The following is a 16,246-nucleotide window of genomic DNA, read 5'->3' on the forward strand; positions in this document are numbered from 1 at the left end:
CAATCTCTCCTGGCTGGGCACATCTACTTCCAGAACAGATATAACTGATCTCCAACTCAACCAAGCCTTGATATCAGGGACCTCCTCTTCCATGTGAAATTCTCATCGAGATCAATGAAAGGTTCTGAGGCTTCTCTCGGGGTTGGAGTATGGAAAAACAGTCCATTTCCAAATGTGAAACAGACATTAGGAAATATGTAACTAAGTGGGGACGGCAGGGACAAGATCCAGAGGAAAATATAAATCCAAAGCACAGAAGGCAAGAAACCCAAAACCCAGTGAAAAAGTACTTACCAGCCATTTAAAAATTAGATGGGTGATGGTCAGAAGGCACAGCCACATCAGAAGAGGGCTTTCAAGAGGCTTCTGCTTGCAGGCTTTTTCCCGGCTGGCTTGTTATTAGTGAGAAGGCCTCTCCCAGGGAGGAGGAGGGAAAGGAGAGGCTGGGAGTTATCTCCTCCTATTGCTGCAACTGCTTTCTCTTATTAGGTTCCCCACTGGTGCTAGAATCCCACCACCTCTTTGCAATCTCCTGTGTACAGTGCAGCCGAAGTGGCCTAGCCCACCAAAGCCGTTTATAGATATTTGCTATAGCAGTAATCTATCAAACATGACAGCAGTTCAGCTCAGATGAAAGTCTTTGTTGCAATTCACAGCAACAGGCCTATTTGTACCAAATGCTATACATGCAACAGAATATAAACTGTCCTGCTCATTAACGCAAGGAAGAGCTGCAGCATGATCAATAGTTTTGTAAATATGGCGTGTCTCTCAGCCATGCTAGTGAGGAAAAAGACACCATCTTGTGTGCTCTCAGAATGTAACCCAAAGGAGCTTCTTCCGCTGGAATGTCAGCCAACAGGAACTCAAACAGAACAGCAAGGACCAAGCCCACACCAACCAGGGTCAGAAAGCTATTAAGGGGCATATTCACATGCAAAAGGTGAAAACAGCAGAACCAGCTTTGCAAGACTTGAGAGTGCCGCAAGTCGGGGGAAATGAGGCTGATTTGCAAATGAATTCCCGGCTGCTTCTGGACAACTGCTAGACCTTAATGAAAGAGGTTTTTCCACCAGGTCTCTAATCTCCTTTAGGATGAAGCCTTAGGAAACTAGGGGACATCTCTATAGAAATTTCCGGGTTGGGGCAGTGCCAAGTTGTATGGAATTTGACATGCAAAATAAAAGGGGCTCCCCAAATCCCAGATACATGCAGCAGCCCTTATTATTTCAGCTTGTGCCCTGCAGGTCTGGCTCAGTTCAATTTATTTACATGTAAAAAAATAAAAAAGAACTTTAAGTCAGGCCAAATCACTGCGAAGAAAATGCTACACAACTGGTTTCCTCTGACTTTTCAATCCCCGCTTTCAAATAATCCCAAATTCACTAGTTTTGGAGTGTAACTACCGGGTAGAAGGAATTCCTCTCTGCATTATTTATCAGCTCCCTAGGAGCCCCCAGCATTTTGCTAAAACACAAATGTCTGCTAGTGGCTTACTTACGGCTGGCAACATTCGAGAGCATTTGACCAGCAGTTTACAAAGCAGGAATGTTTTACAAACAGGAACAAGCTTCTCTTCTTTAAGGAATAAATGGAGGAGGGGGGAGTCAGAAGGGAGAAAAGCAATAAGAAAGGAGGTGAGAAAACAGGGGCCAGTGATTCTTTAAATTAAGAGGAAAACATGAACCATGTTCCGCCCAAAGCGCACCCATGCCAAGAAATTTTCTAAAAGGTGTCAAAAGATGTTCTACCAGTCCCACCTCTGACCTTACTTTATTCAATGGCCCTGGGTGGGGAAGATCATTTTTATGGTATGCGGTAAACCACCCTGAGTTTGAGTCTCAGCTTGAACTTTCCAGCTGTGTCAAGTCAACAAGCATTTATTAAGTGCCTACTACATGCCAAGCACAGGGCTAGGCCTGGAGATAACAAAGAGAGACAAAAGACACTCCTTGCCCTCCAGCCCACAGTCTATTAGAGAAGGAGGGGAACAAGATACAGAGAGGTTAAACTGGAGATAATCTGGCGGGAAGGCAAGAAAGCAGAAGATGGAGGAAGACTGAGAAGGCTTCTTGCAGAAGGTGGGATGATAAGCAGTGCCTGCAAGGAACAGAGTACTGTGTGAAAAGTCAAGAAAAGAATCCAGAACTCCATCACCAGATCAAGTGCCCTTTGCACGATATGTAAATTTAACATGTTAATTATTATACATAGTATATAAAATTAATTTCTCTGGGCCTTAGTTCCTCTACTCTAAAATGATGATGATACAGATAATAATAATAATAATGATGATGATAGATACCTCTCAAGCTGTAATGCCACAAGTCGCTATTAAAATGTGAGCAGTGATTATTATCATTATTACATGAAACCTCTTCACCGCCATGGTATCACTGGTCCTCTTTGAAAACAACAACATGAAACCTCTACCTCCTTTAAAGAGAAAATACAGCACAGAAGAAAGGGTGGTCCATCACAAGACCTGGGTTCAAATTCCAGCTTTATCCCTTAACAGTTGTTTGGTCATAAAAAGTCACTCTGGACTTCAAGTTACTCCTCTGTAAAATGGGAAGAATAAAAACTAGTAATCTCACAGGGCTCCTGTGATTATTAAATGAGATAATATATGTAAAGCATTTTGTAAACCTTAAAACCACAATGAAAAACATTTCAGCTGGTAGCAGTACTACTAGGTTGATGGGGGCTTTCTCTGATTTAGAACTTCACTTAATTCGATTCAGATCTACAATCTACTATAGGCAAGGGCTTGTACCAGATGCTAGGAGGGAAGAAATTATAGCAATACACAACTGAATGGTCATCTTTATCACTATTTAAACAGCAATTATGGAGAAGGGTCCAAACAACCTCATACAAATTTGTGATTCATGGTTTTAAAGAATAATTATTATTCTCCCCTTTAAAAAAAAAGGGTATGAAAGATTGTGTGGGACATGTAAATCCCCCATATGTCTAGAATAGGATGATTATTAACCAACATTAAAACTGTATTCATTCGTGTTCTATGGCTATTACTCTGGTCTCCACAAGCCTTTATTAAAAGCCCACTATATGCCAGGCAGTTTGCTAGGCTCTAGAGAATGCAAAGACAAAACAGTTGCTACCCTTAAGTAACTTCCAACCTTATTCCTAGGAAACAAAAGGCTCACAGATGAGCAAATGCAAAATAGGTAACAAAAGAAATACAAAGTAATTTCTGAAGGAGACGACACTAGCAACAGGGGGGATAAGGGCTGGGTTAACAGGTGGCAGGCACTTTGTCGTCCTTAGCACTTTTTTTGAGCCTTGAAGGATAGAAACATTAAGAGATATAACGAGTAAGATAGCAGTAGATAGAGCATGGGCCCTGGAGTCAGGAGGAGCTGAGTTCAAAGTCATCCTCAGACACTTACTAGCTGTGTGACCCTGGGCAACTCACTTAACCCCAACTGCCTCTAAAAGCAAAAATAAAAACAAGAGGTAAAGAGGGAGTGCACTGCAGGAAGAAAAGATAGCCTGTACAAAGGCACAGAGATAGGAGACAACAGAGTAATAAAAAGAACCCTAGATCGGGCTTAAAAATCCCTCATCTGACACTTACTAACCCTGTGTTACCTTGGACAAGTGATTTAACCTAGGCCTCAGTTTCCCCATCTGTAAAATGAGGAGACTGAACTAGACAGCTTCTAAGATCCCTTCCAGCTCTGAATCTACAATCTTTTGCAGCAAGGAAGCCATTTTGACCAGAAAATAAGCTATAAATGACTTCTGAAAACAATCTTACTCCTCTGCATTTCCAACTGTTCCTAGCTCTGGCAGCAGGTGGCTGGTTGGTGAATATTTGTTAATGATTAATGCCCAATTCCACCCTGAATGCACAATTAAGGCCCAGGAATGCATTCGCCCAGCTCTGGCTCCCCTTGGAATCGTGAGCTATAGCAACCCTAAGACTCAAGGAGAAGAAACAACAGAACTTCTGCCTAATCAAGTTCAGTCAAGAAAAATGAAACCTAAACTATCAGAGCTGGTAGATAACAACAACAATGACGCTAGCATTTACAGAGCCCTCTCAAACTTAAAAAAGTGATTTAAAAATATAAAATATTATCTCACTGAATCCTCACAACTCTAGGAGGTAGGAGCTAATATTGTCCCCATTTGATAGATGAGGAAACTGAGAAAGTGGTTGACTTTCCCAGGTCACACAGCTAGAAAAATCATCTGAGGCAGAATGGGAACTCAGGTCTTCCTGACTCCAGGTTCGAAGAGACAATCTACCACAACTGTCTTATTTTCACAATGAGGACAAACTGAGGCCAAGAAAAGGGAAATGACATGTCGAAGATCACACACTGAATTTAATAGTAGTGGTGGGACTAAAACCATCCTATGGACTCCAGGCCTCCTGCTCTTTCCATAATGACTCTACAAAGAGGGAAAAAATTAAAGGGAAGAGGATCCACTGTTGTGTAGGTGAAGAAGCCATCAACAGGCCCATTTGGGGGCAGGGTTAAAATTTTAAACTCCTCTGTTCCAAAATGCTTTTTGGGATGGTGGTGGATATAGCAGTATAATGAAGCTGCTCCATAGAAAGGGGGGAGGGAATAAGCATTTATTAAGTGCCTACTGTGCACCAAACACTGTGGTAAGAGCTTTTCAAACATTCTCTCCTTTGATCCTTACAGCTGGGAGGTGCATGCTAGTACCACTACTGCTATTATTGTCGTCACCATCATCATCATCATCATCACCATCGTCATCATCATCACCATCATCACCATCATCACCATCATCATCGTCATCACCCCCTTTTACAGTTGAGGAAACTGAGGCAGCCAGAGATTAAGTGACTTGTTCAGAGTCCCACAGCGGGTAAATGTGGGAGACCACATGTGAATTCAAGTCTTCCTGACTTTAGGCCCAGAGCTCTAATCCACAGAGACACCTAGCAGCCCAGAAAATAAAGTCCTTGAGGGCAGGGATTGTTTCATTCTTTGCATTTTTATTCCCAAACCAGGCATATACAAAGAACTTAATAAATATTTGTGGACTGACTGCTTCCAAAAGGCTAACTACAAATTTACCTTAAAAAAAATTCATTTTCCTGGGGCAACTGGGTGACACAGTGGATAGAACACTGGCCCTGCAGTCCGGAAGACCCAAGTTCAAAACTAACCTTAGACACTTACTAGTTGTGTGACCCCTGGGCAAGTTACTTAACCCCGATTGCCTCCAAAAAAAATTATAAAATAAATTTTAAAAACCTCATTTTCTAGGTGCCTTTTCAATGGGTAGAGGAGGGCCTGGAGAGAGGGAGAGAATCTGAAATTGAAAATTTTTTTTAAAGAACACTGAAAAGTAAATAGTTCTTAAAGAAATCATTTTCAGAACAGTAGTGGGCCCCAAGGATCCACTAGAAAAAGCCTTGGAATTAAGAGTCAGGAGAGAGAGCCTCTCTCACACAACTTGTTATGGCAGGGATAAGGACTGAATTGGTGTTTTCAATGGCAGAGGAAACGCCCAAGTGAGGAAATTCCCTCTATCAATGCAGGTGGACTCAGGTGTTACCGTGATCTTCCTGAAGAATGAGTCTGACTACATTAGCCCCTCCCCCAACTCAAAAAACTCCCAATGGCTCCCTACCACTTCTAGGATCAAATATCAAATCCTCTGTGTGTATACAAAACCTTTCATCACGTGCCCTCTGCCACCTTGCCAGTCTTACACCACCACCTCCTCAGCCACCCTGAGATGCAGGGACACAGGCCTCCTTGCTGTTCCTTGAACAACACACTCCATCTGCCAACTCCAGGCATCTTCACTAGACATCCTTCATGCCTGAACGCTCCCCCCCACACACACTCTTCATCTCTGCTTCCTGCCTTCCCTGGGTTCTTTCAAGGCCCAGCTGAAATCCCACCTTCTACAGCTCAAAGAGCTCTGCTGATTACCTCCATTTATCCTGCACTTAGCTTGTTTGTACGTAGTTATTTTCACGCTGCCTCTCCCGTTAGATGATGAGCTCCCTGAGGGCAGGAATTGACTTTTACATCTTTCTTTGTATCCCCAACACTTAGATCTATCCAGGCCTGTAGCAGGCACTTAACAAATCTTTACTGATTGACTTACTGACTTGAACCCAGGTCTTCCAGGTTTTGAAGCCACCTCTTTATCTGCTATGCCACGGCAAATCACTTAACCTTTCTAAGAGTCTTATTTTTTCATCTGTAAAAAGGAGGGCAGTAATATCTATGGTACCCAGCTCACAGAGTTGTTTTGAGGACCAAATGAGATAATGTACATTAAGTGCTTGGTAAACCTTAAAGAGCCATATAAATGTCAGCTATTATTAATATCAGAAGCACACGTATGATTGAAAAAGGAGGTGGACTAGTCATGTAGTGTAAGAGATAACAGGTGGACAGTCTAAGTGCTACACTGAAATCCATGAAATATTAATAGAAGGAGAGAAAGGCCTCTAGTGCATTGGGAAAATCCTCTGTGGTAGATTTATAGAAAGGAACAGAAAAGATACACAGCATTGGAAGGTAATGAGAGGCTTCAATCTGTACTGGAGGAGAGAGTACCCACATTGAAGGCATCACGGTTCAGTAAAGGAGGAGCCATCTAGTTCATGAAGAAATCAGAGATGGAGGGGTGGGGGGGAGAGAGAAGGGCGGAACTTTGGCTGGGCCAGAGTAATACTTTACCATCAACGCTGTGTGGTATAGAGGAAACTACTGAATTTGGAGACAGAAAGACCTGTGTTCCCATACTGGCACTGTTACTTAATACCTGTGTGACCTTGGACAAGTCACTTCCCCACTGAGACCTTGGTTTCCTCATCTGTAAAATGAGGGGGCGAGACTAGATTATCTTTTAATATTCCTCCCCAATCTAAATCCAACATTTTCACCATCTATTTCCGAATGAACCAGCAATGAAAAAGAACAAACACATCTTTCTTCAAGAAAAACGTACCATCAACTAATGTAGATCTCTAGGATTCTTATTAGACTTACTAGAATCATCACTGAACCCTAATCCTTTTTCTTCATTACCACAGGCAAATTACTCCCCTGTTCAACCTCAGTCTCCTCGTCTATAAAAATGGATAATAATAGTTGTTCTACACTGTGTCACACGGTTATCTGTAGGAAATGTGCTTTATAACCAGTTAAGTGTTATATAAACATTGAGTTATTAATATTAGTATTATTAGATCCTTGAGCCATGAATTCCTATTGACCCATAATACCTATCTCATCTTCTATGAATTCTGCCTAGTGACCTGGTGAAATTGTCCAGGACTAGAGGAATAGCTTTGCAGATAAAACACTCTGTTGCCATGCCCCAAGATACCCAGCTCCCACTTAGGCATTTTTCAGGAGGGTCAATCTTCCTCATTTGGTGTTTGTTCAATCATTTCAGTCATATTCAGAACTCTATTTGGGGTTTTCTTGGCAAAGGTACTAGAGTAGTTTGCCATTTCCTTCTCCACTTCATTTTTACAGATAAGGAATCTGAGGCAAACAGGGTTAAGTGACTTGTCCAGGGTCATACAGCTAGTGTCAGAGGCTGGATTTGAACTCAAGTCCTCTATCCACTGGGCCACCTACTTAACTCCATTTGGTGCTAGACTTAACTAATCATCCTTTGTCCTCAACACAACACACTTATCTCCTTAACTTCTAAGGCTGATCCTTCCCTCATGGAACACTCTGCCTTCCTCCTCTCAGTATTCCCTCAATCCTAGTCATCATTCAGCCCTGGTTTGAATACCTTCCAGCCTTCTGGAAGTTTTCCCTGACTCCTCACACCCACGATGACTTCTCTCCATTATGAACTCAAAATCTCACCACCACAAAAACGGATGGATCGTCCACCCATGTAGTCCAGCTGATACTTTAAAAAAGAATCTCCATCTACAACATGCCTAAGGGATCCTCCAACTTTCACTTGAAGGCCTCTTATGAGGGAGGACCCCCTCCCCTATCCTTCCATCCTAACCCAGGCAGCTCATTCTATTTTGGGGACAGCTGTAATACTTAGAAAGTTTGGGCCTTATATTAAATTTAACTTTACCTGTTTGCAACTTCTCTGCCTATTTTTCCTGCTTCTTCCCTCTGAGGCCCATTAGAACAAATTTAATCTGACACTCCTCTGAACAGGACAAAGGAGAGCTGAACACACACACACACACACACACACACACACACACACACACACACACACAGAGTACAGCAATATACTCCACTAGGAAACAGACTAACCTGATTTTTAAACAGAAAAAAACAAATAGCCGGCATCAAAACAATGACCAGTGACATTTCCAGAGGACCAACCAATGATGAAGCATACTACTAACCTCCTGACAAAGAGATTATAAAGAAGGAGACATACATTTTCAGATATGGACAATCCATGGATGTTTTGCTTGACTCTGCTTATTTCTTACAAAGGAGGATTCATTTCATTTTCTTCTGTTTTAAATATGAGGCCAGTAAGGGATTTGCAGGGGAGATGGGGTATAGTGAGAACAATGATCTCCCCAAAAAAGGGGGGAGGAAAGAGGGTTATTGAAGCATCCCAGAAGTAGAATGGATGAAAGGTTAACAGCATTTAGCTTTGAAACAAACAAGTTGAATTTGCCATTTTTTTTAAATGAGCCATACATAATAGATTTACGGTTTCATATACAATCTTCTTTTTCTGTTCTTTGCATATGGAATATTGATTGAGTTTTAATAAGCTCCAGATAACAAAAGAGAAGTGTTCTAGGAGTGGCCCCTCCATATTCTTTGATCCTGAGGTCTCACTGCTAACCATATACCCCAAAAAGGTCAAAGACAGAAAGAAAAATCCTACAGATACCAAAATACTCAATGCAACACTTTTGAGGTGCAACAACTGGAAACAATGTGGCCTTTTTTTGAGAAATAGCTAAAAATAAGTTGTAGTTCATGAACTCAATGGAATATTACGTCAAATATAAAGAATTCTGAGAAGCATGGGAAGACAAACTGATGCTGAGTGAATTAAGCAGAATAAGGAGAGCAATATACAAAATGACAATGGTAATTATGGAAAGAACAAAAAAAAGAAGAGAAAATAAAACAAAAGAAAGGAAACTGAAAGCTATGTAACTATAATAACCAAGTTCCAGGAGATTTGTGCCTCCCGACTCTAGTTACAAAGGTAGGGATGTGGAATATGTTTGCTTTTGCTAAATTTTTTTTTTAATAAATCTCTCTGTGTTTCTGTCTTACTCTCTGTCTTTTTCTTTCTCTCTCTCTCCCTCCCTTTTTCTCTCTCCCCCCCCTTCTCATTCCCCTTCTCTCTTTATGTAAATCTTTATTACAAGGGATGGCTCAATGGGTGAGAGAAGGCTATTCAGAAATAAATTTCTACAAAAAATGAATACCAACAAAAATGAGATTTATTTTCAAAAACAAGGGTTCCTGCAATATACAATCTTAGCTTCACTGTCTATAAAAAAGAAGAAAATCTGGGCTTAAGTTAGTTAGGTACATGGTAATGCCTCACCACCTTAAGAAGAACATAGTAAATGGTTCAATCTTTTGTCTCTCCTAAATGATACTTTGGCACTTAAAACAAACCGCCATAGTATGTAGTTTGAATATTGTTATGCTGCTTTGCAGATGAAAGCACTAAAGCTTAAGGAGGATAAGTAACTAGGCCAAGATCACAGGGCCAGGATTCCAAACCTGGTGCTCTTTCATCAACAGAAGCTTTCAATTCAATAAACATTTATTAAGTGCTTACTGTGTACTAGGCTAGGCATAGGGGACACAAAGTCAAATTACATTCAACTGGGATTTTCAACAAATATATAGATAAGGTAATACAAGATAATTTGGGAAGGGCATAAACACTAGAGGAAGAAGTACTAATGGGGAAAAGTTCTATCAGGAAACAACACACCAACTCAAATAAGGAAGGATTTCTTACCATCCTCGGTGGTTCCCCATTGCCTACTTCGTGTGGTTCAAATTGCTCTGCCCTGCAATCGAGACCCTCCACCAGCCAGCAGTAGCAGCAGGCCACCTCTCCACCCTAATCTCCTATCACTCTCCTCCACATGTTAACTAACTACTACTCTCTAACCCCAGAAGGCACCCTGAACCTTCCTGCCTTAGGGCATGCCCTGTGCTTGTTTCTCTCTCCCCAAATCAGCCAGATGAATTTCTAGTCATCCATTAAGGCCCAACTCAAATAAAATCCACTTGCATGAAGCCTTCCTGGATTGGCCAGTCATTACTAAACTTTTCCCTCTTGGACCATAAAGCATTTTGTTTTGTAGAACTCTCTAATACATCCATTGTACAATACTGCACATTATGAAAATTTTCTGTTAAGAGCATCTGACCCTCCTACTCCATTAGGTAGGAGCTAGGTTATATCTAAATCTTGTCTCTTCTTCAGCAGCAAGAGCAGTATTTTGCACGTGACAGGTACATAATGAGCATACAGAGGGAAAAATATCAACGTCTAGAGGTAGACCACTTGAGTTTGAATTCTGACTCTGGTTCTTACTACCTTTCTTCGTGCTGTTTTAAAAATTAACAGAAATTCCACCCAAACCCCACTGGAAAAAGAAAAGACAAACAAATTCCTTATAACAAATACACATAGTCAAGCTGTGTGTGCATGTTTGCATATGTATTTTACATTTCAACATGCATACATGTTATGTTACACTGTCTGCTTATGCCTGTTTTTGTGTTTGTGTGTTCTGTTCTGCTGTGCATGTTGTATGCTGCACTGCATGTGTTTGTGTGAGTATAAACATACATGTCCACAAATATATATGTCTCATTCTGCACTCTGAATCCATCCAGACTCTGTCAGGAGGCACACAGCACTCTTCATCAAGGATGGTCAATGCATTGATCAGAGTTCTTATGGCTTTCAGTTGTTTTCGTCTACAGTGCTGCTCCTTACTATCTGTGTCATTCAGAGCAAGTGACTTCATCGCCCCATGCCTCAGTTTCCTCATCTGTAAAATGAGATAACTGACCTATAAGCTGGCCAAGGCCCCTTCCAGCTCCAGAGCTTCAATTCTCTGAGTAATCATGGAGCTCTTTATCAATGGAACCACCTGCCTGGGAGGAAGAGACACCTGGCCCATAACTATAGGCATTCAGGTGGAGACTGCATGTCACCTCTCCAGCAGGCTGATTCAGAGGGCATTCTGGTGTGGATACAGTTTTGGCTGGATCACCCTTCAAGCTCTGAGATTTGATTCTAGCTTCAGGATGAGTTTATATATACAATAACTCCGGGCTTTACAGGGAATATTTTCTAACAACCAAAATATAACACCTGCTTTACCCAGAGGATTCTAAGCTTGTCTTCACACCTGGTCCTCCAGATTTCACATGCTTGTTCTAGCATGAAACTTAGCATCCACAACTCTGTTTGAGAATCAAACTATCCTTCCCAAAACAAAATGTTAGTGGAAGATTCAGAATGACAGAATCTTAAGAGTCAGAAGCATACTTATAGAGGTTATGTATACAAACACTTTTCCTTTCATTTGCAGATAATGCAACTGACTCGTTGGTCCAGGGTCACACAGCTAAATCAGGGTGAAGATGGGACTTAAACCCAGTTCTCCTGAATCTCAATGTTCTTTCCATAAGGTGATGAAATAATAATTAATAAAAAAGATTCACATGTAAAACACTTCAAAGTTTGCAAAGTGTTTTCCTATTGACAACCCTATGAGAGTAATAAATAATTGTACTTTTAACCCCATTTTAGATATGAGAAAACTGAGGCTCAAAATCAGCTAATACTTTCCCAAGTCACATAGCTAATAAGTGGGAGAGTCTAAATTCAAACCCAGGCCATCTTATTCCACATATTAGCTGCCTCTAACATTGTTCATAGAAAAAGTATAATTGAGTGAAATTGTGTTATTATATTACAGCATATAACTCAACTAGCCACAACAGCTCTATGTTTAAGTTCCAAGGATAATCTTTTACCAAACATTTACTGAGTGTCTACTAAAGATAAGACATCGTGCCAAATGCTGAGGGAGCTTAAACAATGAGTAAGACTCAGCCTCTGTCCTTGAGGAACCCACTATCAATGTAAGACCTGAAAGGTCAAAGGAAGAAGAAATCAGTTCTGGTTGTGGAATGAGGGAAAGGAGATGGTATTTGAGTTGGGTCTTGAAGTATCAGCAAAATTCCAATGAAGACATGGGGAGGAGGTCATTCCGGTTACAGGGAAGCGAGTAAGCAAAGCCAGAGCAGCAGGTCAGCTCAGGCCTTCTGGGGATACAAAGGCAAGCTAGCTTGGGATATCTGGAGAACAGTAGTTACTCTAGTTTAACTAGAACACTGACTGTAAAGGGAACTGGTATGAAACAAAGCTGGAAAGAGGAGTAGGAACCTCATTGTCGAGGTCCTTGAACGCCAGGCTGAAGCAGACTTTATTTAGAAGGCATGGAGGGCCATTTGAAGGTTATAACCTCCTAATTGCTCTCTCTGCCTAAAGTCTCTCCCCACTCCAACCCATCCTCAAAACAGCTGCCAAAGTGCTTTTCCTAAAGTGCAGGTCTGATCATCTCAAGACTCTTCATCTAACCCCACTCTACTCAATAAACACTAATGACTCCCTATTATGTCTGGGATCAAATAGAAACTCCTCCCATTTGGCGTCTAAAGCTCTTTATGACCTGACCTCTTCCTATCTTTCCAGTCTTCTTACCCATTACTCCTCTCAAGGCACGTGGTCTAGCAATACAGGTCTACTTGCTATTCCTCACACAGAACACTCCACCTCCCACCTCAGTGCCTTTATGGGCGGTCCACATCCACTGGAATGCTCATTTGCCCTCTTTTCCTTTTTCCTCCTCCTCCTCCTCCTCTTCCTCTGCCTTTGTCTTCCTTTTCCTTCTCCTTTCTTCCTCCTCCTCCTTCTTCCTTCCTTTTCTTTTTCTTCCTCCTTCTTCCTTTTCTTTCCCTCCTTTCTTCTCCTCCTTCTTCCTTCTCCTCTTCTTCCTTCCTCTTCCTTTTCCTCCTCCTCCTTCTCCCCCCATCTCTCTCTCTCTCCTCCTTCTCCCTGTTTCTCTCTTTGTCTTTCTCACTATCTGTGTATCTGTCTGTTTTTCTCTCTGTCTCTGTATCCCCCCTCCCTGCCTTACAATTACTGGCTCTAATGCCACCTCTGCAGTAGGTTCCCCACTGTTGCTAATGCCTCCTCTCAAGTTACCTTGTATCCATTTCATATGCATCTCACATATTCCTGTGTACCTATATATTGTGCCTCCATTAGAATATAAACTCCTACTGGTAAAGGACTTCACCTTTTATTTGTAATCCTAGCATTTAGTTTAGGATATAATAACTGCATCGTAACTGTTGTTGATTGATAATTATTAAACAAAAGAGTAACACAGAAAGATGAATCTGGCAACTTAAAGCAAGAAGCAGGAAACAGGCAAACGGAGAGGTTATTACAATACTCTGGGCGAGAGGCAATACGTGCCTGAAATGGGTGCTCATGAGGGATAAAAGAGCCATTTTTGGAATGTAAAATTAACAGAACATAGCAACTGATTTTTTGAGGTGGAAGGAATATTCAAAGAAATGCCTCTTAAGTTTGCAAACTGAGGGGACTGAGAGCGTGGTGTCATTAATGGGAAAGGGAAAGGGTCAGGAGGTGGAACCATTTTTAGGTGAAAAGATATATTGCTAGAACATTATCTTGAAAATGAGCCTCATGTTTGGGCAAATATATACAAAAGGGTTGTGAAACAAACCCCGTTCAAGCGCAGCATTCAGAAGCCCAAATTGCTAACACAATTTTTAAATGTAGCAGGCCACAAACCTGTCAATTAGTTTCAAATACTCCCCATGGATGCCGAGTCACAATGAAGCATGCTGTGGCCACCTTAACGAACTCTTCTCTGCTTTGTGAGATGAACAGAACTGCAACAATTTATTTAAAATCCACTGGGCATCTGTCCCTTGATAATTACTTCTAGGCACAATCTGGGCTGGAAACTAAGTCATCACCTCTAGCTTTGAAAGACTCTGTAACTCAACTCTGGAAGAGGCATTAAGGATACACAACCAACAAGGTTAGATAGTTTAACGTTCGTTCTCACCCAGCATAAGCACTAGATTTTCAAACTCAAAATTTTTCAAATCTTATTCATTAAAAAGGGACTTGTTGACATACTAACCATTATTTTAACCTATAAGGATGAAAGGGGCAGTGAGAGGGGCAGCTAGACAGCCCAGTGGATACAGTGCCGAGCCTGGAGTCAGGAAGACTCATCTCCCTGAGTTCAAATCCAACTTCAAACACTTACTGGCTGTGTGACCCTGGGCAAGTGACTTAATTCTGTTTGTCTCAGTTTTCTCATCTGTAAAATGAGCTAGAGAAGGAAATGGCAAAACTTTCTAGTATCTTTGTCAAGAAAACCTCAAAATGGGGTCAGGGAGAGTCAGACACAACTGAAATCACCAAACAACAACATAAGGACAAAACTGGATGGATTTCAGGAAATTCTAAGACCTCTGAAGGCCTGGGTTCAAATATACATTCTACCACCTACTACTAACTGTGTGACTACTCAAATCACTTAATGTTCTTGGACCTCAGTTTCCTATTCTGTAAAATGAGAGATTTGGACTGGAGAATCATTAGAGAGCCCTTTTAGTTCTAAATTGTATGAACATATGACCTACCTTTTTCTAGACTTCAGGATAAGACAAAGAAGAATCTCCATTGTTTGCCTACATTTTCTCCCCTCTTACTTCTCCATCCCTTTCAAACTAGTTCCCACTCCCAGTACTCAGCTGAAATTATTCTCTCCAAGGTTACAAAAGATCTCTTAACTGCTAAGTCCAATAGCCTTTTTTTTTTAGTTTTAATTTTACTTGGATCTGTCCCTCACTCCTTCCTCCAGGATGCCCTTTCCTTCCTTGGCATCTGTTATACTTGTGGTCTCATGGTTCTCTTCTGACTGGTCTGACCACTCTGTACTCTCCTCTTCTTACACACACACACACACACACACACACACACACACACACCACACACACACACACACATATATATATATTTTTTTTTCCTTTGATAATTTCATCCACTCTCTTGAGATCAATTATCATCATCTCTTGACAGCTATATGGCACAGGATCCAGCTCTAGACCTGATCTTGGGAAAACAGGAGTTCAAATCCTGCCTCAGACACTTACTATTTGTTGTGACTCTGGGCAAATCACTTAACCTCTGTTTGCCTCAGTTTCCTCAACTGAAACAGGGAAAATAACAGCACCTATCTCTCAATGGTTGCAAGGATAAAATTCTATTTGTAAAGTATTTTGCAAACCTTAAGGCACTATATAAATGGTAGCTATTATGTGACATTCCCCAGGTCCAAATATGCAGCCCTACTCTCCAGAACTCGATTACCAATTGCATGACAGACCTCTCCATCCAGATCTTTCCATATCTCAAACCCAACATGTCCAAAACAGACCTTATATGGAGTTATTCCACTACCAAACCCACACCCATTCCACACGTGACCATTTTCGATGACAGTCACCCAACCTTGAAGTCATCCTTGACTCTTCCACTGCCCTCAACCCAATACCCAATAAGTTGCCAAATTAATCCTATCTCCAAACATCTCTCTTACCCATTCCTTTCTCTCCACTCACACAGCCTCTTCCCTAATTCGAGCCTCTCAAGCTAGCTACTGCAATATTTCCTAACTGGTCTCACTGCTGTCAGTCCTCTCACCATCACCCACATAGCTCCCAAATCAATATGTCTAGACAGACAAAGTCATTTTTCTCCCCTCTCCAAAATCTTAGGATCATAATAAATATAAGGCTAGAGGTGACCTTGGTCCAAGACCCAGATTTTTACAAATAAAGAAACCAAGGACAAAAAAGATTGTGACTTGCCACAGTCACAGAGGTAGTAAGTGCTGAGGTCAGATCTGACTCCCTATCCTTTCTAGGATAATGTACAAACTCCTCAGCCTAGCATTTCAAGCCCTCCCCAGCCTGGCTCTTTCCTAACTTTTCGGTCTTATTTCCCATTACTGTTTTTCACATGCCATCGGTTCCAGTCAAACTAGATTGCTAGTTATTTCCTACAAACAACATCTGCTTTCCCAAGGAGCAATTCACCTACATAGGGGTTCAAGGTACCCTGTAAAAGAACACCCAACTTAGCAGCTTAC

At 41.4% G+C, this 16,246-nt stretch overlaps 1 protein-coding gene across 13 annotated transcripts in view; it reads right to left on the reverse strand.

Moving 5' to 3' along the window:
* The window catches only part of ZMYND8 (zinc finger MYND-type containing 8), a 113,718-nt gene that overhangs the window by 82,049 nt on the left and 15,423 nt on the right, over positions 1-16,246 (reverse strand). Inside the window, exon 1 of one of the 13 annotated variants that reach the window (XM_078149857.1) lies at positions 9,976-10,043. The exons of 11 other annotated variants lie outside the window; for them this stretch is intronic. Coding sequence is in view for 1 of the 2 variants with exons in the window: in XM_020984155.2 (XP_020839814.1) it covers positions 295-301 (7 nt within the window). In the remaining variant the exon portion in view is untranslated. Of the gene's footprint in view, positions 1-294; positions 427-9,975; positions 10,044-16,246 lie in introns of those variants that run through there. One more of the 13 variants, XM_020984155.2, reaches the window with a different exon arrangement.

Source organism: Phascolarctos cinereus, unplaced genomic scaffold (assembly GCF_003287225.1).
Source record: "Phascolarctos cinereus isolate Bilbo 61053 unplaced genomic scaffold, phaCin_HiC Scaffold_2;HRSCAF=192, whole genome shotgun sequence".
Taxonomy (NCBI): Eukaryota; Metazoa; Chordata; class Mammalia; order Diprotodontia; family Phascolarctidae; genus Phascolarctos; species Phascolarctos cinereus.